This window comes from Pezoporus wallicus, unplaced genomic scaffold, assembly GCF_028554395.1.
Source record: "Pezoporus wallicus isolate ANWC-B61680 ecotype Strahan unplaced genomic scaffold, APGP_CSIRO_Pwel_v1 contig_7068, whole genome shotgun sequence".
Classification (NCBI taxonomy): Eukaryota; Metazoa; Chordata; class Aves; order Psittaciformes; family Psittacidae; genus Pezoporus; species Pezoporus wallicus.
In genome coordinates this window covers 782,929-806,369 of record NW_026635623.1, presented here as the reverse complement: position 1 = coordinate 806,369, position 23,441 = coordinate 782,929, and the positions used below count along the sequence as shown (strand labels likewise).

Genomic DNA, 23,441 nt, shown 5'->3' with positions numbered 1-23,441 from the left:
AACAGACAACAGCTGGTTTTTTTTTTTATTCTTTGGCATAAAAACTTAAATTTAAGCTCTTCGCAGTACAGACAAAATCATATATATATATATATGACCAGTCTCTGATCTCAGCTTGACCTTGCCAGCTAAGAAGAAAAGTGGTTTTATTTTCTAATACTTCTCACCTTTTTACCCTAAGAGCAGGCCACCCAGCTGCCACATCTCCAGAGAGCTGCCAAGCAGCAGGGAACACAAATTCAAACCTGCTGAAGGAGCTCTGCTCTCATGCTTCCCAGTTGTGGGCAGAGGAGCAGCCAGCCACAGGTGGCAATTACCTACTATGCAACACACACATAGAATCATAGAACGGTTTGGATTGGAAAGGACCTTAAGATCATTCAGTTGCAACCTCTCGTGGGCAGAAACACCTTCCACTAGACCAGGTTGCTCAAAGCCCCATCCAACCTGGCCTTGAGCACTGCTAGGGATGGAGCATTTACTACCTAAAGAGGGCAATCTCTGCCAGTGCCTCACTACCCTCACAATAAAGAACTTCTTCCTTATCTCTAACCTGAACTTCCCATGTTTAAGTTTAAACCCACTGCCCCTCATCCTACAGTCCCTGATGAAGAGTCCCTCTCCAGCATCCCTATAGGCCCCCTTCAGATACTGGAGGGCTGCTATGAGGTCTCCACGCAGCCTTCTCTTCTCCAAGCTCAACAGCCCCACTTTCTCTGCCTATCTTCATACGGGAGGTGCTCCAGACCCCTGATCATCCTTATGGGCTCCTCTGGACTTACTCCAAGAGCTCCATCCAAAATTGCTTCACACAGTTCATAAGTGGTGCATTTCTGCTTCACAAGGGTTTACTGAGGGAGGAGAAAAAGCCCCCCCAAAAAACCAAACCTGGATAATAGAAATGGAAAGTTCAGAAAAAGAGACACCTGGGGTCACAGTACATGCAGGTATGCCAAATGGGGGCAGCGGAAACCAAGCTTTATCCACTGACAGTCTTGGGACACCTAGTTTCTCTACGAAATCTTCTTTCCTTAAATGCATTACTGTATTCTGGCAGACGTTTCCAACCACTCCTTCCTAATACGCTGCTTTCCAGCACTCTAGGGGTTGCAGCTCCTGGCAGGTAAGAATACAGCCGCGGATTTCAGGACGGACTGCCAGCAATGCCGCCTCGCTCTCCCGCTGGATTTACCTCAGCTTATGCCGGATTTACCACCCTGACCCAGAGCTCCAGCCTGGCCGGGGGGTCGACAGAGAGTGGCAAAGCTCCTCCAGCCGCTCCGCGGGTGCGTAACTCGGCCTCCGCCGCCCTCCCCCGGCACCACCGCGCACCCTCACGCCAGCTCTACCCGAAAACGAGCCTCCGAGAGGCGGGCGGGAGAGCTGGCCCGCTCCCCTTCCCCGCGCCGGGCTCACCCGCTCAGCCCGGCTGCAACAGGCTGCCACGACAGGCCCCGCTTACAGCAACCAGCGAGGGGAGCGAGAGCCAGGGCAGACCCTCAGGCGGCTTTCCCACCATCACCGCGAAAGACGCGGTTCCGCTCACCTCCTCAGGAACGCGTAGCGACTGTATCTACTGCCGGTAGGCAGGCGGAAAGATGGAGCGAAACCCGCGTCGCCCAAACCCTACGGCAGCTGCGGCGACGCCAGCAGCCTGCGCCGCTCGGCGGGGCCGGGTCTGGGCGGGGCCGGACGTGAGCGCATTTCCGCGGGCTGCAGAGCGCCATCATGGCGGGTGAGTGTTGCTTGTTTCGCTATCGGTCAGTCCCCGGGGCTAGCTGACCTCAAGGTGGGAGCGAGGGGTGCAGGGCTGGGCCTGCGGCAGCAGGGAATGGCCGGAGGTCAGGGCTTGGTGCTCCCTGGGCCGGTGTCTGCTGTGCCTGCCCGACCGCCGGCGCGTTACTTTAACGTGAGTGCGGGCCAGGAAGGTGCCTAGCACTTCTCTTTCCCTCGGGAGAAGCGAGCGACACCCGTGCCTTGTCGTGGTGTGTGGGCTGTATCTTTATGCCACTTTGTAAGCGTCTCTGTGAATAAAAGCTAAAACCAGCAAGTGTGCGGGTGGAGCGGTGGCGTTACTGCTGAGCTTCGAGCTGGGCTTGCGGCGCCTTCGTGCTTCTTGGGCAGGAATTGAGGCGTGACAATGGGGCGAGGCAGAAGGGGATGCTCGCAGGCCTCCCCCAGAGTGGTGCTCCTGTGTAAATGGGGTACTGTCTAGCAGTTCCCATTGCTGCCATACACTGTGGTTATCATCTGGCTGTCATACGTAGACAGAAGACTGCTAGACTGGCTGGTTACTGCAAAGCCACTGCTGTCCATGTTACAATATCGCATCGCAGAACATGCCTGCATTTTTTCAGTAACATTATTTTCTTGTAAGTAGTAATTAAGCTTATAGATGAGGAATTAGATTTCACGACTGAAGGCAGCTCATGTAAATTCCCTTTTGCTTTAATCAATATTCAGCCATAAAGCAAGGAAATCACTTAAACAGTTGCCAGAGAGCATGCTGATTTGTTTCTGTACGCTCTGAATGGCTTGAATTTCTTTATTTTCTCATGCAGCAAAAAGTTCTGGTGATGGTACTCCAAGAAGACCTGTTTTGCCTGTTAGTGCAAGAAAAATTAAAGATAATGCAGCAGACTGGCATAATTTAATGATGAAATGGGAGAGACTGAATGACAATGGATTTACTACAGCAAACAAAATAGTCAACATGAAGATTAGTGAACAGTAAGTATGCTAATACATACAAGTAAAGAGCATAAGGGTTGCCTTTATTGAGAAATGAATCACTAGAAAGTTTTAATCGCTATAAAGTTCTTTTTGGAGGTGGGAAAATGTATATGTCAGAGTGGATAAGCTAGCTCTTAGATCAAACTCAGCAGCAGGACCTTTTAGTTACATAAACCATTTACATCCAAATAATAAAAGTCTCAAGAGGATTAAAATAACTTCATAAAGTAATGATATTTGCAAGAAATTAACTATGTTTCGCATTAACTAGTTAAGCATAACAGACATCTAAAATATTTTTATCATGTACAAAATGAGAATCTAACCCTATAGATATCAGCCCATGTGAGTTCCCTTTTGCATATTTACACTGAGGCCAGTATTAATAAATTTCATTGAAGTAAAAAATTTGGCAGATTTTAAGAAAGAATTGGTGGTTTATATGGACAGAAAAGTTAACAGTGATGATTAAAAAAAAAAAAAAAAACACCACCCAAAAATACGTAGCTTGCAAGAGAGATTCTGTAGGACCAGACCACATGGATTTTCAATCTCACAGCTTGGGTAAACCCACGTTGAAGTTATTTACTCTGCCTTATGTTTCTACTTTAGATTTCAAGACAAAATGGAGATAGCATGTGATAACAATGCCACAGGATCTGAAATGCCAGCTCCAAAATATAATGAAGAACTGGACAATTGCTGTGAAGAATTACTTGAGACCTTAAAGCATATGGTAGTGCTGATTTTTCAGTCTTAGTCAACATGAATCAGTTCCAAGTGTGCTCAAGTGTGACATAAGGAAATGTCCTCAAGTATTTGTGGTAAATAGAAAATCAGGATATTTATTCATAGTTCTTTGGCTTCAGACCTAGATGATTATCAGTCTAGTGTGCACCATTTATTTGCTTGCTTGGTAAATTTGAAAGTTTTTTTACATCTGTCTTCTGCTTATAATTCTCTTCCTCCCTTTATGAAGTGATCCTCTGAGAACAAGTTGTGTAAAAAAAATCCATTCTGAAGCTACACCCATTTTGTGTTTTCTCATCTTGAATTTTCCTTCTGTTTAGAACTAAACAAACAACAAAGCATAAAGCAGTGCTTTACCTGCCAGCAGGTAAAGCTGCCCTGCAGCTATCTTTGATCAGACATAATGCAGTTATATTTTTAGTCTGCCTACCTGAGCTTTCTGTGCAGAATTCCTTCTCTGGAGAGTAGACAAAGATAATTATTATTTAACCTTTTTTTCTGGATACTGCTAGAAATTAATGTCAGCTGCCAGTTTGACAGGAAACAAAAAGATTATTTTTTTTTCTAACCTGATACTGTAATTTAAAATTCTTATTAAAAATTACTTGTACACCCTTCTGCTGAAGTGGAGGCCCATGAAGAATATGATAGGTCTATTTTTTTATATAGACTGGATATCAGTTTGGTATTTAGAATAAGCAGGAAAGCAGCTAGATTTTCCTCCAGTTTTGTTCTGTAGGAAAAAAGTAACAGTAATCTGGGTGAGGGGGTTTTGTTGTTCTTCTTTTTCTGAGGTAGTTTTGTATCTTACCAGATGTGTATATGGAGCTTTTTATTACTCCTGAGTAAAAGGAGTGTAAGCAGGCAGTGTTAGATTGGATACTAAACATAGCTACTGCAGACATTTTATTTTTCATTCCTTATAAGTTTGTACCAGCTTACAAGTTTATAGAAGTATCTGTATTTTAGCTTCTTGACTTAAAGATGTTGCCTGCAAGCTCCATTTTGTTGTAAAAAATAGTCCCCATCAGTAATGCACAAAGTCATATGAACATGAATGAAGTGGATGGAATGACCTGTTTTATGAAGCAAGCTGTTAAATCAGCTTAGATATATTGTCAGTAGGAGCTTAAGCTGCTTTACTCACCTGCTGCTAACTTTTTGAAATCAAATTTAAGTCGTCTTGACATGGTAAAGTAAGAAAGCATGTATTCATAGGGCTTGTGCCATGCTTGTTCATAGGCAGTCTGATGTTTTACCCCAATGTTAAATTGCTGTAGGAAAAACCCAGAGAGAAGTGAAAAATGAGAGGATTTTAATAAATTTCCACATGGGGGGAAACAAAAGAATGTTGCAAAATCACTAAGTCATATCTACAGTGTTCAGAATTTTTGGGTATCTCATATTACATTTTTATATAAATTCCAGCTTTGATTCCTGTCTGAAGTTAAAAAAAAAAAGTGAGTTAGAATTGTTAAGACTAAATACTCTTCAGAAATCATGTTTTTTTTTAAAAATAGAATCAAGGAATCAACTAGGTTGGTTTAAGATTATAGTAGTTTGATGTTCCTGAGATATTCATTAACATTACATGTTCATCATTTTCAGACAAAAATACAACTGAAAATGGAAAAGCTTACTTCAACTGCTAAAGCAGTCTGTGACTTGGAAGCATTCCACCATAGAGCTGGGAATTGCACAGCACCCTTCTTTCATACATGGCCCACACCATACTTCTGTAAGTAAAATACTGATTAGCTCAGCTAACTGCATTGTGTCATTGATGTCTTGTAATTGAGGACTGAAAAATAAAATCTTTTATCTGGATGTCTTGCCTTAGAGAGAAAGTGTATCTGTCTCCTTTAGAACTGACTAATCAATAAACACGTGAATGCAACACTGGCTTAAGGTTACTGCTGGTGACTCCTTGTATGAATTGCCAAGCATTGTCTGACATGTAACAATTATAGCATAAAATCTAAGCTGATCAGGATCTTGCAGTGTCCAAGCTGCAATAGCCACAACTTTTGTAGAGAGAGACATATTTGCAACTTCATAGTTTTAAGTATTAGGCTTAACTTGTTTGACTTGTTACTTGACACTGAAATTAAATCCTTGAGTGCAAAGAATTTATACGTCAGCTAATTCTTAGGCAGCCAAAGAATAATACCTTTGATCTCAGTGTCAGTCAAGGCAAGTAAAGAAATGTTCATTTACTGTCTACTGTTAATACCAATGCTTTTAGAATTCACTTGATGGCAGAAGATATCACCTCCCAGCTGGTATTACTGCAGCTTTAAAACTGAATTCCAGAGAAGCCTGATTGCATACAAACCAACTGCCTTCTTTGTGAAATGAAAGTCAGTTTTGTGAAGCACTGCTTCTTACTTCACTACCACAAGTTTTAGTTTCTGACAGTTTAAAAGGGTAAGAATAACAAGTGCTGTCAAAACACTCATTGTGTTTGAATCATTTAGTGATGCTCTTTACTCCATGAAAGACTAAATCCTCCTAAAAATAGTAACGGTTCAGGCTAAGTTAGAAACATTAAGATCAGTCTCTCTTGAAAAATAATTTGTGTGCATATTTTTTTTAGAAAGTCAAACAAAGGTTATTACATAGGTATATTTTAACCACTCTACCAGTATTATTAACGTAACTAGTAACGACATTAGTTTTTATGTTAAACATGTCAGTTTTAATCTCGTTTTGGTTTACTGTTATTTTTCACTATTGGTATCACTTATTGGTGATCATACATTGCTAAAGTTCCTGACAGCATGTGAGGGCATCCTTTAGATTAGCTAAAATCAAAAGTGACTCTGAAATGCTAAAGTTGTATTTCAGGATAGCATTCTCAATTTTGTAAACCAAATTTCAGTTATTTGAAAGAATAGCTGTAGTTGATAATGTTGCAGTGGATCCTGAGGATCAATACCACTGCTTATTCTGGAATTAAGAGGGGACTCATGTTAAAATCACAAGTGTATAAAATATATCCGAAATCAGAGTGAATTGTTTAGCATTGTGTATTCTAGTATACAAACATTACTGATGCTGTAAAAACCAAGATGTCTAGATATGGGGAATAGTTGACGCAAGGTAGTGGTTTTTAACGATTATTATATTACAAGTATTATGTAACTTCTAGACAATTTCTGAAATGTTCTGGTCAATGTGGTTTTTTTTTCAATCCATTCAGATGAGGTTTCTCTGAAGCTCTCTGAAATGTACAGGAAGGAGCTACAACTCAAGCAAACAATTGTACAAGAAATTGCTCATTCTGCTGACCAGGATCTGATGATGGTCTATTTATCATCATGGTTATACCAGCCTTACATTGAAAATAGCAGCAAACTACTACTTGAAGCCATGCTGCTAGAAACAGGACATAGACAGTGCTAGAATTCCAAATGCTACATGGCTTCTTGTAATGATGCTTACATGAAGCTGAAATGGCAAACTGCAAAGCTTACCAAGTAAACTGAATTTTTGTAAAACTTATTAAAAATATTCCTATTTGTATTTATTATTTTGTCTCAGTTGATACTCCTTTCTCTGCATGGGACAGTCTGGGTTTGGTCACTTTATCCATTTTAAGTGCAATAACAAAGCTACAGGTAGGAGGCTAAGTCTTCTATAATCAGAAAGAGGTAGTCACTACGTGCTGATCTGGGGGGAATTCAGTGCACAGACACCTACAGAAAAGAACGTTAACTATTTTCCAAGTCTTGATAGTCTAAAATATTTACATATTGTCCCTTTCACCACAGAAATTCAGCACTTCATCTTTTGTGGGTTTTATTTGCATGACTGAACAGGGTGTGTGCTTTTGTACTTGCCTTATAAATGGGGAAAGGAAAAGCACAGAAGGCAGATCCAAAAGGGATCCACATGGTGGATGTGAATGGTATGTGGTTTAGAAATGCTGTCACAGACGCTAGTGTAAGTTCTATTTGATTATAGAGTGGTTGGTTACACCAGTCCTGAAGAGTGATCCATGCCTGAAGGAGCACACTAGGAAGGTTTAGTACAACTCACTATTTGACAGTCATATTATGAAAAGATCTTGTCTCTTTTAATTCATTGTAGAGATGTTATATGAAAGCATTTGTTGAATAAAATCAAAATCTGATTCAGGCATGGCCTTATCCCATGTTGTTTGCTTACTGTCATGAGGCTCAATGAGTTTTTCCTTGGATTATTGTTTCTGATGTCAAGTGGTTTTGGTTTAAAAGTGTGCCCTGCTGGTTTTTGGTTAGCAGTTTATGTGACAAGAATCAGCAGCTCAAACTCCTGCTTTTCCTTTTTCATGCTGCTTTCTTGGAAAAGGGAGTAGAGTGTATTCAGAAGAAACAGTTCATACAAAAGCTAAATGCTGAAGTGGAATTCATTCCTCATAGTTGCTTTTGCTTCTAAAGACGTAATAATCACTGTGGTGTACCATTATGTCAGACCTGGGTAGCATGGAGAAGCTGCTACACTTGCCCAGCCTTTAATAACTGTTAGCTGCTATTGCAGATTATCACTTTTCAGAAAAGGGCATTACAATGTGGAAACTGCAGCTGTATCACAAACTTTTAGTTAAATTCTTAATGTGCAGTGAATTTAGGCCTTCTGCTTACTTCATTATGATTAATGATAATTTATTCCTCCCACTGATTGCCTGTGTGACCGATTCATATATAAACTGTTGATTTCCATCTCCTATTTCACACAATTACGTAGTGTTTTTAAGTGCTGTTGACTCACTGATGTGCCCTGACAGATGTCTACCCTCAGTTCTCTTTTGACCTAAGTGACACAAAATGCATGCTGCTATGAAGTGTCTGTAACAGCTGTGGTTTGACACTAGAAAAATCTGATTAAAACAGTGGGAGATTCTGGACCAGATTTCTGATAGGACAGGTAGGGCCACTTACTTGAATAGTTCCAAGCTAAAACCCCATAAGCTCAGTAAGAGAAATGTGTGAGTTTCCTGCAGTAACAGAAAAGACAGACATGAATTAGGAAACTTTTCTCAAGATGTTACTCTGTTCAACAACGAGGTTGTTTCTGACAGCTTGATAGTGTTGTATTCTTCTCACAAATACCTATTGTCTAAAAAGAATCAGTTATGAATAGCTTTGTTGGACTTCATTATTTTTCAGTGCAAGCATTCCACCTAGTTTAACAGCCACCTGAATTTATCTGAGAAGGACCAAACCCTTGTCACTATGGAAACACCTTCATAGTGGAAAAGTATTTTCCAGGGAGAAAAGGTTGGTTAACTTACAGGATTGTTCTTTTAAGATGTGAGTAGGTGTATTGTATTTCTCAGCATGTGCAAAGCAATACGAAAGGCAGAATTGAAGCAAATTTTCATTTTCTGCACAGGTAGGAATTGCGTTGTTCTCTCTTCATGAAGTCATCTTCATGTTCACAGAGTCCTTTGGTCATTGACTGCTGTTGGACACAGATTACTGCAAAATTATTGCAAAAGATATTTTGCCATTATAGCTTTAAGCAGTTGCTTATATTTTAAGTCCTCAGGTGTAGTTATCAGTCAGTACAAAAGAATGTAATAAAGAACTGCTCACTGTGATCAGACTTCAAAAGACCTTGCTTTATCTTGTGTCCTCTGACCATTGTCTTCGCCTAGAAAAAGGGGGGGGGGGGGGGGGGGGGGAACCAAAACAAAACCTACACCATAAAACGAACTGCCAGGCAGGAGCTCAGTAATATGTGATGACATGTGTCACATCCACACATCAAAAGGCAGTGTTTTGGCTAATCAAATTCATCTTCTACTTAGGCAATCAAGAAAAACAAAACAACAAACCCTAAACCAAACTATGTTAAAAGACGCTGGTCATTTAAGGCTGTTTGTTTTCACCTGCTAAGCTTCTTCAAAGTAAAGACAGTGCCTTGGACCAGAAGCTGCCAGGAATTCTCCACAAGAAAATATTATCATCCAAGCAACATACTGGAAGTGTGACAGTAATACAAGACAGACAGAAGTACGTAACTAGTTTGGTAAGTCTTCTGTCTGCACAGAGAAACAGGGATGATGGTCAAGGATACCTTTTTATTATGATTATTACAAGGCAGTGTGAAGTTCATAGGAAGGTCCAAGCTTAGAACTGATAAAGGATGCATCCTTTAGATTAGCTGTGTGATATAAGTCTTAACAAAAATAGACCATCATGGACTAAAGAGAAAAAAAGAATTTGGTATCTCAGTAAGGCAGATCAGATCACTACTTAGCACGTTCCCGTTTCTGTCTAAGCAGTTTTTAAAGGTGTGGCTGAACATTACACAAACATACTTACATACATTTCCAACAGTTTTTGTTGGAAGTTATTTTTACCTCTAACTCAGTGCATGCTTATTTAAGTAAGGATCAACTAGGCTGTCGCACTTTTCGCAGTTTATATTTAAAACTGCCTATTTTTCAGGCAGATTTATGCTCTTCAAGTGTAAAAGGTAGCTTGAATATTTATTAGCATCGAGAAAGTGCAATAACAATGTTCTGAAAATTTAGTGGCACAGAAAATGCCATGGTTTTAATACAGTTATTTTACCCATACATAGTTTGCCAGTACACCACACAGCAGTACACACTGGACAGCAGTACAACTTCTTGCATTTTTAGATTACTAGAGCGAAAAGGAATTATATAACACAAGGGAACAGTGCTACAGTTTTAGGGTTGACACATACCCACTTTCCATCCACCCCCAACATATAAAACACATAGAATGCTGTTAAATCTAAAATTTTTGGTTGCAGTGCTGCTAGATTCATATAAACATAAGTTATAAAAAGTACAGGGCATAGAAACAGTTTACAAATAAGTTAAATTTCAATTATTTCAGTATTCACATTAGAAAAATACACATTTGATACGAGTCAGAATTTTCCAGAAGAAAGCATATAGTTCTCCAATTTATGGCTCCAATTCACTTTGCAAGAGCGAAATACCTGCACTTTGGCCATCTGCTTCCACTTCCAGTAGGGTTTCCACAGTTTCCAAAGGCATCCCCTCAGGCGTGGGGATGTGCATTGTAATACCATTGGAATCAGTTACAATAACAACGTCTTCTGCCTGAGACAGAACAGCAGTATCTGGGTGAGACATGATAAGCCCATCTGAAGTCTGAATAAAAATCTGTTCATGTCCCTGAGACAAAAAATCACGGCTCTCATCAGTAATCTCAAAGGCTACAGTTTCATCCACAGTAACTCTGTTCTCTAGCTCATGTTGTTCCTCTGTCCCACAAGAACAGTCACTTGCATTTTTAAGAGAGTTTTCATGGTTCACATGAGCAGACACGGAGGCTTCCTGAGCAGGGCTCTGGTTCAACTCAGTCTGAGCACTGTGTGTGTGGTTTACTGGCATAATGTTTGTTGATAACGCTTTTTCAAGTCCCTGCATCTCATCAGTAATATTTTCATTATAGAGTTGTTCAGAATGTTCTTTAATTGCAAAATTACAATTTTCTTCTTGCAGTTTCTGGTATTTTTGATGGTGTCCATTTTCTTCACTTGTTGCTAAGTTATGGCTCTCACTGCCCATTGCACCCTCCGACACAGAGCTACGAAGCTGAGGAGCTGAGAGCCCACCAGCTGTATCCTCACTCACAAAGTGCGCTTGGACTAATCCAGGCGAGCCATCTGCTTCAGCTGGTAATACAACTTCATGTAGCAGAGACTCATCATCTGCCAGATCTGATCCCTGTATCACCACACATTCAGAATACTCTGCCCTTGTTTCCACAGACTGGGAGAAGGTAGCTGAATTTCCAGCATCGATTCTAACTCCTGAATCAGCAAGTGAATTATGTTGCTCTGCTGTCAGTAATGTGCTTCCGGTTGTGCAGCAAGTGATGTGCCCATCTTCTGAAAGCTGGATTTCTCCATTTAATTGATTAAAACCTGAAAAGGTAAAATAAATATAATTTTGTTGAGCAATCTAATATTGCATGTTCAAAAAAATTTTTTTCAGCAGTAATTTTGGAGGAGAAGCTAGACTGCCTCCCTGCTTTCCTCCCCCCAGTTAGCAAACCTGAAGCACCTTACAAGACTTTCACAGCAATTCCCAATGAGAAAGCTTGTAGAAAAATTTATGGATAGTGAAATATTACTGGGTATTTTCATAGCAAGGGACCTCACATCAGAAACAGCATTTTTCAATTAATCCTGAAAACAACCCGGGCTGAAAGTCAAAATCTGGCACACAGCTTAAAGACATTTATGACATTAAAAGATAAAGAATATTACCATTAATAAACTGACAGAAACATTTAAACTTAATAAATTCTGTGTTGATAATCAAGCTCATCCTGGACTCAGACTGTATCATCCAGTAACTATGTATCTAATTAGGTATGCTAGCAGCTCCAGGAGCACTTTCATCCTGTGACAGAAAAGGTTAAAAGCACTACAAAATTAGTGTGTTTTACCAGTTATTTGACCTGGACCAAGACTCAGGTGACAAACAGTTGAACAATAACTAGTTAGCTGCAGTAATAGGAGCTGTCAGATTTTATAATCGACAATCGAAAGGAACCAGTAGGTTGTTTGGGGGATTTTTTTGTTGTTATGAAAGATACCACTGCACAACAAAGGAGGCCTCACACTACAGAAGGGATATTTTTTAACTTGTACTGCAGACTTGCAAAAACCCTACTAGAAGGTGCAAGTGAAACCAAATTTAAAAAAACTCCTAGCCCAGCAGCAGTAAATCATTAATACAACAAGAAATAAGCATGGTCATGCAGAGAGTCTTTCAGAGAAAGAAAAATAAACAGAAAGACATAAACACAACCCCTGACAGAAAGATGTGCAGACAGCAAAGCAAAGCATCACACCAGAGAAAGGTCTTTACAAAGCAAAAGGATGGTACTGATAGACATATCTTACTAGAGGTGGACAAGGGCTGAAATCTTTCACAACAGTGATCATAATGCCTCTGAATTACTGCAATGCTTCTGCGTCTAAGACCAGTGGAGTTTTAGCAGATTAGGTGGGGACCCTTCTTGCTTTCCTTTCTAATCCGCCATTACCTTGCCAACCTGAGGGGCAGGGCAAATGAAGACAACAAAGGGATAAAAAGAAAGGCAACCATCCAAAGACTGGTGCAGAATCCTGCCTAAATTCCAATCTTAAGGCCTCACATCCTGCCTGGGATACAGGACAGCCTGCATCAGCTCTTCCACTCCCCAGTTTTCACCAAGCTCTGATGATTCTGCTCCTGCAGCCTGCTGGGGCAGAGGAAGGACACACATGCTGCTTCCTCTTCTACTCTCCTGCTCCTGGCACAAAGGTCATGCACCTTCCCTTCTATAAGGGATAAGGTGAATAGGAAGCATTCAGGAAGCACACAGTAGAGGACAGTACTATGCTCATAATGCTGCAGCAATATTAATAACCAGATTATCATGCATTCAGAATTGAGCTACTGCTGTGTTCTGCATCATCCATTACTTCCTCCCACCCTGCCATGATGCCTTTCCAGTTAAACAGCTGCTTTTGAAGTACCAGGGAAGCAAGTTAATAAATTAAAAATTGAGACAAAACCTACAGTAGCTTAAAGAATAAAGAGATTTGTTCAGCTCCTCCATGAACAGAACAAAATTGTAAAATCTGAAGAGGTTACCATCTTTTTCAGACAGAGTACATAAATTCTCACTCTTTTCTTTCACTTCATCTTGACTGGCATTATCATTATTCACATTCTCCATTACATCTTCTAACTTGGTCCTTTTGGCTGATGGCAACAGTTCCTCCCCTGAGCTCTGTCAATACAAGAGATAATTAACTGGCTGCCACCACAACAGCTGACAATACTGGAAAAGACAACAAACTAACTGGCACTTCATGGCAGTGAACTTATACCCTCCTTTAAAACAGGATTTACACTAAAGGTCTTCCTAAAAGGTAAGGCTTTTAAACACAGCCATCACACTTTCCCAAAGTGCCACAATTACTTTTGATATTTAGTTGAAAATCTGCCCTTGCATCAACATTAAAGCATCTCTCTAAGACTCAGTTGTTAACTGTATGGCATGAAACCTCCAACTTCAAACCAAGGGGCATACACAGTCTGCCCAGTATTGTTTGGTAATGAAGAAAACATGATTAGCTCTTAAATTTAACCACAGGCAGCAAATGAAAAAAGCACTATTGTTATTTATCCACTACCAGAAACAACGCTGGATTAAATAAAAAGTAGAACTGTTAAGGGGATGGACCAAAGAGATGTGATTTTCAAGAGGAAACTGAGCTCCCTGCTACAGCTGTAAACAGGCTAAATCTGGTCAGCTGCCTTGTTAGAAAGAAAGGAACTGTTTTTATGCCTCTCTGCCTACCACCAGTTACCACAGCGACCACTTCTCCAGCATCTGAGCCTGCTGCAGCTTCGCCTGTTTACTCCAGCACAAATTATTACAATCTGGGGATCCTTCTCACTGTGCAGCTCCCATTTACCAGCATCTCAAATATTCCTTCTTTCCTATATCATGACATTACCTGTAAGAGATTCTGTCCTGAATGCTACCAAGTGTCTTCCCAAAGTACACCTTTAGTGTCTCACTAACTAAAGTGTTCATGGTATATGAACTACCTATATACTCTATATATACTCTATATATAGCTAGTTCATATGTTATGCTATGATACCACAGTATGGAGTATTTCCAAACATCATGAAAAGCCTTAACACGAGTCAGATAATTATTCCTTACAAAATCATACTAGTATTATCTGTTTTAACAAGTGTTAATTTGTCTTAGTTTCATTTTTAATTTTCACAAAGGTGTTCCATACCTCAGCTAACCGTTTTTGTCCCAGTATCTCCAGAAGCACTTGCTCACTAACAGTTTTAATTATAGTTTGTGAAGAAGAGTCTGCACCTTGTGTCTTTCCTTGTCCAGCAAGTATTTCTGTAATTCCTAGGGATTCAGCAACCTTTACAGAAAAAAAAAGTAAAAGTTAGCTTCTCCAATCTCAATACATAAATGCTGAAGTAAGGATTCATTTTCTTAAAACTCAGGCCTAGCCTGACAATCTGTTGTCACAGCTCAATAAAGTATTTAGACTCCCATGTTTTCAATCAGTCTCCACATTAATAGAACATGACCTTCATTTGAGGGTGAATATTCAGAGGCAAACTCAAAAGAATTAGGTGTACAATGGTTATATATAGAATCCAGAGACAGTTACCAAGAGCAGGTTTAATAAAGAACAATGTTGAGGCTCTACATAATTTGCCCTTACAACATTCAGTCTTTCTGTTTAAGAGTATCTGTAAGTAGTTAAGGATTTCTTTTTCCCATCCCCACATTGTAATCCTGTGCTTCATCCTTATGTAGGTGTGCTACTACCCAGACTCTTAAGGCTGGGTTGTTTAATTTGGTTTTGGTTTTGTTTTGTTGGGTGTGGTTTGTTTTTTTTTTTTTAAGAGCGTAATTCTGTATTAAGAGTGCACATTAAGACCGAAGCAAGAAAGAGGTTCCATTTTCAGACACCACTATCAACAGCATCCCTGTACTTGGTGCAATTTCATTTCACCAGATGGAAATGTCAGTGTTACAGAATAGCCAAATGGGCACTCAGTAATTCTAGAAATTTTTTTAGTAAATACAGTAAATGTCACAATTTATTCTGAAACATACATATTAACCCCTGCTAACAGTCCACACAAGACATCTTTTTTATTTTTTAAGCCAGGATTGTAAGAACCAAATTCTTATCTCCACCACCCCTACCCTAACTTTTCCAGTATGCTCCCCTCTCATGGTAGTTGCAAGTTCAGTGCTAACATACCTTAATGAGCACATCATTTAGAAATTTTGTTGAAGATATTGCACAAAATAGTATTTTCACTACTGGAAACTGAGAAGGGAAAGCCAAAAATATGTTAAGCACAAAGAGCTGTTTTATTCTAAGCAAAGGGAACATAAGATTAAGAAGAATCCATGAGGAAAAAACAGATCCACATTAAAAAAGAACAGCAATACAAAAAACAACCAGAAAACCAAACCTACACTTTCTAGATACAGCTGCATAAGCAATGAATTGAAGAATCATCGAAATAATAGTTTGCAGCTTTATTAATGTATTCACTACCTTTCACATGTTACTACAGCTGTGAACTGCATATATGCATTCAGTTTGTCCTCATTTTGCAATGGAGCTATTTATCCCTTTAAATCAAGGCCACTCATTTTAAATATATACCCTTCCTTCCTAGTTAAACAGTAAGATGCACTTTTATTAGCAGTTATTGCTGAGCCCACCTTGCAGTAACATGCAGCTTCATACTACCCCAGATACACAAGACAAGTACCAGTGCTGCTGGATCTTTTTTATCTACTGTCTAGTTGTATCTACTGCCATAAATTAGAACTACAGTTTTATTATGGATTTCTTTTTCTCTTCAGTTAGTTGTTGGATTTTTTACAATAATAAAAAAATAAAATAAAAAATAAAAAAAAAATAAAAAAAAAAAATCACAGCTCCAAACAGAGTGCTTTATTACCTTAGCATCTCTTATTTCAACAGGCTGCTGACAACTCAGCAAATTTGAATTACTGAGGTGACGATAAGCCATTTTCTTTACCATATTATGCAAGTCTTCAAATTCCTTATACACATCTGGGAAGTAGGCTTTGCCTGGATACCCTTTTTCAACCTAGAAATAACAGGGGAAAAAAGGGTTTGTTTCCCCTCCCCCCATATTTTAAAACCAGGGAAATTAAAGTATGCCAGTTTGTTTCGTCCAATGTTTTAAAATAGCAATATTCAAGTGAAAAGGTTGTGGAGTATCGAAAAAGCCACTGAACCAGTCAGCAAAAAGTGAGGCTTTCAATCAAGAGACCTACAAGAGCTTCACCTGTATAGACTGAAGTGATGTGTGGAACAATGCTAACTAAGGAAATTCAGATACATCTCTAAATGAATCTTTTTAATGTATACTAAAGAAAGTCTCCCTAAAATAATTTAAATAGTTTTACATAAAAAGAAAAAAAAACAAAACAACACACCTCACCTTCATCAACAGAAATTCAAATACTGTAACAACTTTTGTGAGACGTGGGAGAGCCAGCTCCATTAAGTCTTCATTATCGCATTGTTGTATTAACTGTCAAAAGCCAGAGTTTATTAGAGCAGAGCAGCCTACAGGGGTTATTCATCCCACATTCAGAACATTAAATATCACTACTCTTTTTTTTAAGGATACACTATGTGTTTAAGCAGCTTAGAGAACAGATGCAAACATAACACCAACAGAGATAAATCGGAAAACTTCAAAACAGTTTCTGCCCTTATACAGACAAAACTCATTCCCACAGATGCTGCCAATTCATAAAGAGCAACATCAGTACATTTAGTAGCCATAAAGGATCTTCCACAACACACAGGAAACAAGCAAAAAATATGTTAACTGCATGGATTTTAACCCCCATTCCATCCTCCCCCAAGAGCTTCTTTGTGTGTATTTGTTTTTTTTTTCTTTTTCTTTTCTTTTTTTTTTTTTTGATGTTTCCCAACTTCAGTTGGGTTTATTTCCTTTTATTGTGTTTGAGGAGATACGCAGTAATAGATAGTAACGTCATTTCTCCAGAAAAATGATAGCGAGAAGGTATCTACATTTCAAAAGTCCCTTTCCAGACTGAGTTCCCATATCCCCTTTGCCCAGTGTTCTGCTAGGTGTATTTTTTCCTTAAAAGACAATTTAATGTTTCCTTAGGCTTTCATCTTGTCAGTACACAAGGATGAAAAAAAATAATTAAAACCAGCTTTTTTAAAAATGATTCCTTGAAAATAATAAAAAAAAAAGAGGGGAAGGTATTTGTGAAGTAATTGCAGAAGAGAACCATACCTCTTTTAACCTAGCTTTTCTTTTTCTGTATACATTGCGTTCTGCTGACACGCTACTGAGTGATTTTGAAGGGGATTGACCAGGTCTGCTCAGCCTTCCAGAACACCTGGACCTTCCACCCTTCTGTAGTCGACCATGTCTCCTTGATCGTCTGGGTCTTCCAGGTCCTTCTGGTGTTACAGGTTCCTGGTGCCCTGGACTGCTTTCTTTTTGTTGTTCTGCCAACAAGGGTCTGCTTTCTGGAGACTTACAGGTCTTTTTAGAAGAAAAAGTATTTATTTGCACCTTTAAATACTGTTTTGAGGAAGACAATTTTATAATTAAGTTCTTCATCTATGTAAACAATAAACAGTGTATTAAAAAAGGTGGATACAAGCAAAACTTCAAAGAAAGTTGTAGAATAAATTAAACTAATAAGTAAGATAGTTACTTTTTCAACACACGCATGCTATTATTTGCAAAGGTAGCATTTCTGATTTTTGATACAGAGATTAAGAGAACGCAATTGGTTTATGCCAGTTAAATACATTTAGTATTTTGTAAAGTAAAGTATGTCCTTTTCAAAAAAGAGGTTGTAGAAATAAATCTTAATTAGCAGTAAAACATACCCCCCAAAAAATCTGGGTTTCACTGTAACTAGGTCAACGCATGATGACTTAATGTGAAAGACAGAAACCATGAACAGCAATGAAGAGTAACAAGTTTGGCAAGTAAAAAATCAAAATGTATTTTGGTTTCCATGTTTTAAATTCCTTACTCTTCCCTACAAACACTGCTAAGAAGCAGCTCCTGTTATAAGACCACATGGCAAACTCTTAGCACATTTTCTATTTTTAAGTTGCCATTGTGATTTCAGAGCAATTTTTTTTACTGATCAAAGCAAAAATTTCTCACTGAACACGTCTTGTATTCCTTTTCATGTCAGAATTTCTAAGAATGTCCCAGTATTTTTTCTAAGAGAGGGGTTTAGAATAGTACTGAAGTACATCAGGCTTCTTTTCATAACCAGTACATTTTCATCCCCACGTTCAGTAGCTCCCTACTACCTAGTAGTTAGGAAGGCTCTAAAAAGGGCCAATTTATGTCAGTTCTATCCAAGGATTAAATTATTAAATTAGTTCTAAATATAACATAAGATTAGATTGAGCGTGGGAATCTTTACTGTCTTCCTGTCTGTATCAATGTACCTGCTTCAATAATCCTGCTAGTCTTTCTTACCTAGCCCAAAACTAGAACAAATCAATGTCTTAAAAGTGCAAATTTGCAGAATCCATATTTGGTAGTTAAAAGTAGCAGGTCCAATAGCAATCTAGCAGTCAGTAGTAGTATTATGTATGAGGTTGACTAAAATTTTTTCAAAATTCCTATCATCCTGAGTAAAATAAAGTGCTGCACAGGGAAGCAACAACTATGAAGTAACACAGAGAGCGGACTTCAGTATTCTGCCATTCCCCTTTTCCAAAGATCATAGAAGAGCATAGAGGATGGGGGAGGTTTGCTTGCTGCACTGGCATCTTAAGATGTAGATTTTCACATTCTGAGAACAACTTCACATTTATAAACAAAAGTAACAAATGTCACACTGCCAAATGAGTATTTTTTTTTTCCCCTAAACTGCAGCTGTATTAGTTCCTGCTGCAAGATGTTAGTGTCATTTTAATATTGAAAGACAAATTTTACTATGAAACGACCAGTTTAAAACATCATAGGGAAAAAAACCTGTAGCTAAAGTAGCTTCCAACCCAGGGACTGATGTGTCACCAGAGTTTGATTTGCAGGGGTAGCTAAGCCGCACTTTCAAACCCTGCTCTAGGAAAAACTGCAGTCCACTGCTAGATTCCAAATTAGGGATTTTTTCAGTAATGACACTTTCAGTAACCAAAACTGATAGAGGAGATGATGTCCTGCTGTCATGCTAAAGGTTGGAACTGAACAACACAGTATTTTACACAAATGCAGAGAAGAATGCTATTTATGCAGAAAAGGTTTTCTCAAGCTGAAAACTTACGTCAGAAAACCATTAGCAAATGAACACTCAGTAAGCATTTTGTTTTATGTGCCTGTGCAAGAATACTGTTCCTGCAATACAGCAAGAAATAATAATTTGATTTTTAAAGCACTTCAATAGGAAATGTGTTTAATTTGTTGCGTTGGTGGGCATTTCTGAGCACTACAAGACTATGCAACTACAAAACTGCCATCCTACTTTCCACAGAACTGACAGCTTTTCTAAAGAACACATTACCTGCTCTCCAGCTTTTGAATCAACAGCTCCTTCCAGACTGGTAGTTAGTGCATTTTCCTTATTTAAAGTGGCAGCAACTGAATCCAAATGTGCTGGACTCATCATTTCCTCTCTTATTCCACAGTCATTGTCCACCAATATACTTCCATTAGGCTTATTTAAAGGTATTTTTTGAGGTGAAGACTCCAGCTGTCTATGGCCTGGGTTAAGTTTATAATGTCTTGTTAATCCTCCTTTTCCTAGATAGGATTTTTCACAAGTCTGACATTGAAACGTTTTGGGGTTCAGATCATAATTTGAAGAATGGAATAATGTATCTTTTCCCTTCACCTTTCCTTCTTCATCATCTTCTACACTCAGCTCAGAGTAGTCATCAGAATCAGACCGATGACCATAAGCCAAATCCTCCATTTTAATGAATTTATAATCTTTAGCTTTGTATCTGGGGGGGCGTGAAATCCGTCCAGAACGTGTTTTCACTTTCAAGGATTTTTTTAACTTGTCATCTTTTTGGTTTTTTTCAAGACATGGTACCAGAGTGTTTGCTGAACTGCCTGACACCAGGTTAACATTTGAAGATCTTGCAGCCGATCCTGTGTCACATGCAGCTTTCTGTCCATTTAGCATCTTAGGTGTGGGAATCTTTTTGAGAGACGCTGATCCACGTGATGGTAAAGGTTTCTCCATAAGCAGCTGAACTGGAGACTTGGAAGAGCTATGCAGGAATAGCTGGTGCTGCTGCCTAGTTCCTGTAACAGGCTGTAACCTAATTATCTGGGGATTAACAATACCAAGTCCTGGCATGTTAGAATTCCTACTAACTGATTGACTCAGCCTTACAGTTTTGGGCTGGACTGGGGCCAATGATGGCACTGGCCTTTCAGTTTCCTTCATCTGTCCTGATTGAACTTGGACACGAATGGCTTCCAGCTGCTTTTGTGCAAAAAAGGAAGAGCTGAGATTACACAAATACAGCATTTATAAATAAAGACAATACTATCAAGGTGATTGATACACACCTTACATGTCCTTAAAGCAAAGGGCACGAAGAAAGCAATGCACATCATTAGTTTCCCATTTTAATTCATCAAAGCACAGATTCCCTTCAAGATACAGGCTTTTCTGCACATTTACTGTTGTGGCTGCTGTTCAACTAAAGCATGTGAAGCTTGCTCTTAGGCCATGTCACAGCCTTGTTTCCTGCTGACAAGCTTGTTCTGGAACAGCACAATCAGCATCATAACCCAGGAGATTCATAACCTTCAGCAAACCAAACACGGGAGAATAACAGTATGCTACATGACACACAGGCCCAGTACCAGGTCCAGAACATACTGTAAGTGATCAGTTCAAAAAAAACCTTTGTAATGATGATTAAGGAGGAGTATGTGTTACTGATCATCTCCCTCAGTCTCTCCTCCTCATTCAAATTTTTGCCTCAGCTTGAATCAATTGCTTGACAACCCCTGCACCCCAAAAAGTGGACTGAAAGCCCAGGTACTGTCATCTTCCGTTAGAGGAGGATGCATTCTCCACCTGTGCATCACCACTTAACCACTATGAAACAGCTCTTCTAACTTGTTTTAGCTGCACGTGTATTCAGATCGAAACACTTACCACAGCAGCAAGTATTTATTCAAACGCGGATTTTTCTAAACCACATTGAAAGTTGTGTCTTCCAGCTGTGAGACTCCAGTCTGCACCCGAGGGCAGGTGTGACCGAGGAGAACGGAAAAAACCCTCATAATTGAAACCGCATTAACCTCCCCCCTGACGCCTGCCCTCGGCAGTGGATTTCATCACCTCCCGGGAGCCGCAGGCTCCCTCCCTTCCCAGCCCCGGTTACCTTCTGCGGGAGGAGCCGGGTGGCGGCCACGGAACTGCCCTGCTGCTTGGCGACCTGCTGGGCAACGCTCCGCAGCTGCTGGGCGGCGTTGTGCATGATGCTGGCCGCCGGCGGCCCCAGGCAGGGCTCCGGCGGGGCGGTTGGCGGCAGCTTCTTCTCCTGGGCCTTGCTCACCTGCTCGATGACCCGCTGGACCTCCGCGGGGGCCAGCGGCGTGGCGGCGTGCCGAGGAGGCGGCGGTTCCGCCGTGCCCGGCGACGGGCTGTCGGCGGCAGCCAGCAGCTGCTCCAGCAGCAGCCGCACCTCCACGGCGCTCAGCCGCTCACCCTCCACCACGCTCCCGTCCTCCTGCACGTACAGAACTGTGCCCGCTGCCGCCGATCCGGCTTCCACGGCTGCCAAGCTCTGCGCCAGCTCCCCCGCTGTCGCCAGCAGCTCTGGGCCCCCCGCAGAGGGCAGGGGGTTCGCGGGCCCTACCGCGCCCCTGCAATCCTCCTCCTCCACCGCCGCCACGCTGAGGGGAGCCCCGCAGGCAGTGGACGCTCCCCCGGGAGGCTTGTCCTCAGCGGGAGGAGGAGGTGGCGGAGCCTCGGTGTCCCCCTCCTCAGGTGCCGCCATCTTGGCAAGCGTCAGCGGGCGGGAAGCGCATCAATACCCCGGGAGGTCTCGGCGACGCGAGGCAAAGCGCGGGGCATCGGTGGCACGCAGGCCAATGGCGCTCCCGGCACAGACAGCCTCGCCCCTGGGGCGGGGTCGCCCGACACCAACGGCGGCCTCTCGGGAGCAAAAACCCCCCTAGGTGCGGCGGGCGCGGCGAGGGTGGTGGTGGGACCCTGGGGAGGTACGAATCAGCTGGTGGCGCGGGCCGGTTTTCCTCGTAAGACGATGTCTTCACCCCGAGACTCGCTCTTTCCGGGCGGGGCTTAAGACCAACACAGGTAGCAAGTGAGCCATGAGTCACTTGGAACCCGCACGGAGGAGAACGCGCCTGATGGGGTGACCCGAGCGCGTTATCCTACGTGCAGGAGAAACATACTGCCGTTGCCGGCCCGGGCTCCGACAGCCCTCGATGGAGCGCAGCCCATGCTGTGTGGGGGACTGTCCGTACCCACCTAGCGCACCGCGGCCGCGTCCTGGTGCAGGGGCAAAGCCGCGCCTCTTAGCGGGTAGCTAGGAGACGCGGCTATATAGTGAGAGCGAAAAAAGTTGACTGGGTCATTGGCCCGTACGGGGATCGAACCCGCGACCTTGGCGTTATTAGCACCACGCTCTAACCAACTGAGCTAACCGGCCCGCCGATAGCCAGCTTTTTTTTTTTTTTTCCTGCTGACAAGTAACAGGACCCCGGGGGCACACTGCCCATCCTGGCTGCGTCGGGAGTGGTGACGAGGCGAACGCGTTTGGCGCGAGAGCGCCGGAGCCGAGCCCACGCGTGGGAGCACACCTCGGACTGACCCTCTACAGAGCCGCAGCGCCACACAAGACGTGTCCAGGGTGTTCGCTGCCACTCCATTTCAATAGGCTAACGCTTCCTGGATTTTCTAGTTTACGATTCGAGTTTAATAATTTCTTTTTTTTGGACATCTATTTTAAACCATTTACTCTTCTGGCTATTTAGCACACTGTTACGATCTTGGTTTGAGTGCAGAAATGACTCACTTTTTCCTAGTATTTTGCTTTTGGCTGTATACGCAGCATTTAAAGGACTTCTCATCTGTGAAGCCTACATTAAAATACACTGTGTCCGTTTAGCAAAGGCAGGCGGCATGAAAGGCGGGTGAGGACCCCTCTCCAAAATGCAGAGTTTGGAGATCGGCCCACCGCAGCTCGGCGCGGGGAACAAGGTTAATGCGGACCCTCCTCTCCCAAAAGCATTCCCGTGCAAGCTGGCGGCTGCTGGTTTCACATCGCGCTCCCCCACAAAGCCTGAACGGCCGCGCCTGCAGCGAAGCGGCGAAACCACCAGGGATCAGCACACCACCCCAGATAAACCCGAGCTC

At 41.4% G+C, this 23,441-nt stretch overlaps 2 protein-coding genes and 1 non-coding gene across 8 annotated transcripts; 1 reads left to right on the top strand and 2 right to left on the bottom strand.

The window, feature by feature from the left end:
- Positions 1-1,989: 1,989 nt before the first annotated feature.
- Positions 1,990-7,013, top strand: CINP (cyclin dependent kinase 2 interacting protein). The gene is made up of 5 exons (XM_057397107.1): positions 1,990-2,014; positions 2,562-2,730; positions 3,346-3,469; positions 5,092-5,221; positions 6,686-7,013. Exons 1-5 carry the CDS (start codon positions 2,005-2,007, stop codon positions 6,886-6,888), a joined length of 636 nt encoding a protein of 211 aa, XP_057253090.1. The 5' UTR covers positions 1,990-2,004; the 3' UTR covers positions 6,889-7,013.
- On the bottom strand, positions 5,086-22,176 carry ZNF839 (zinc finger protein 839). 6 transcript variants are annotated; one of them, XM_057397096.1, is made up of 9 exons: positions 21,442-22,176; positions 19,596-20,528; positions 17,351-17,605; positions 16,517-16,609; positions 16,007-16,159; positions 14,293-14,433; positions 13,124-13,262; positions 10,960-11,400; positions 5,086-5,219 (listed from the first exon to the last, which is right to left on the bottom strand). In XM_057397096.1, coding segments are annotated over exons 1-9 (2,775 nt in total). In that variant the 5' UTR covers positions 22,060-22,176; the 3' UTR covers positions 5,086-5,217. The 6 variants fall into 6 exon arrangements, with proteins under 6 accessions (XP_057253079.1, XP_057253074.1, XP_057253076.1 ...); XM_057397091.1 differs by lacking the exon at positions 5,086-5,219 and having other exon boundaries at positions 10,092-11,400; XM_057397093.1 differs by lacking the exon at positions 5,086-5,219 and having other exon boundaries at positions 10,092-11,400; positions 13,157-13,262.
- Positions 22,177-22,660: 484 nt separating this feature from the next.
- On the bottom strand, positions 22,661-22,734 carry TRNAI-AAU (transfer RNA isoleucine (anticodon AAU)). The gene has a single exon. It is a non-coding gene; the product is annotated as a tRNA-Ile (tRNA).
- Positions 22,735-23,441: the final 707 nt, after the last annotated feature.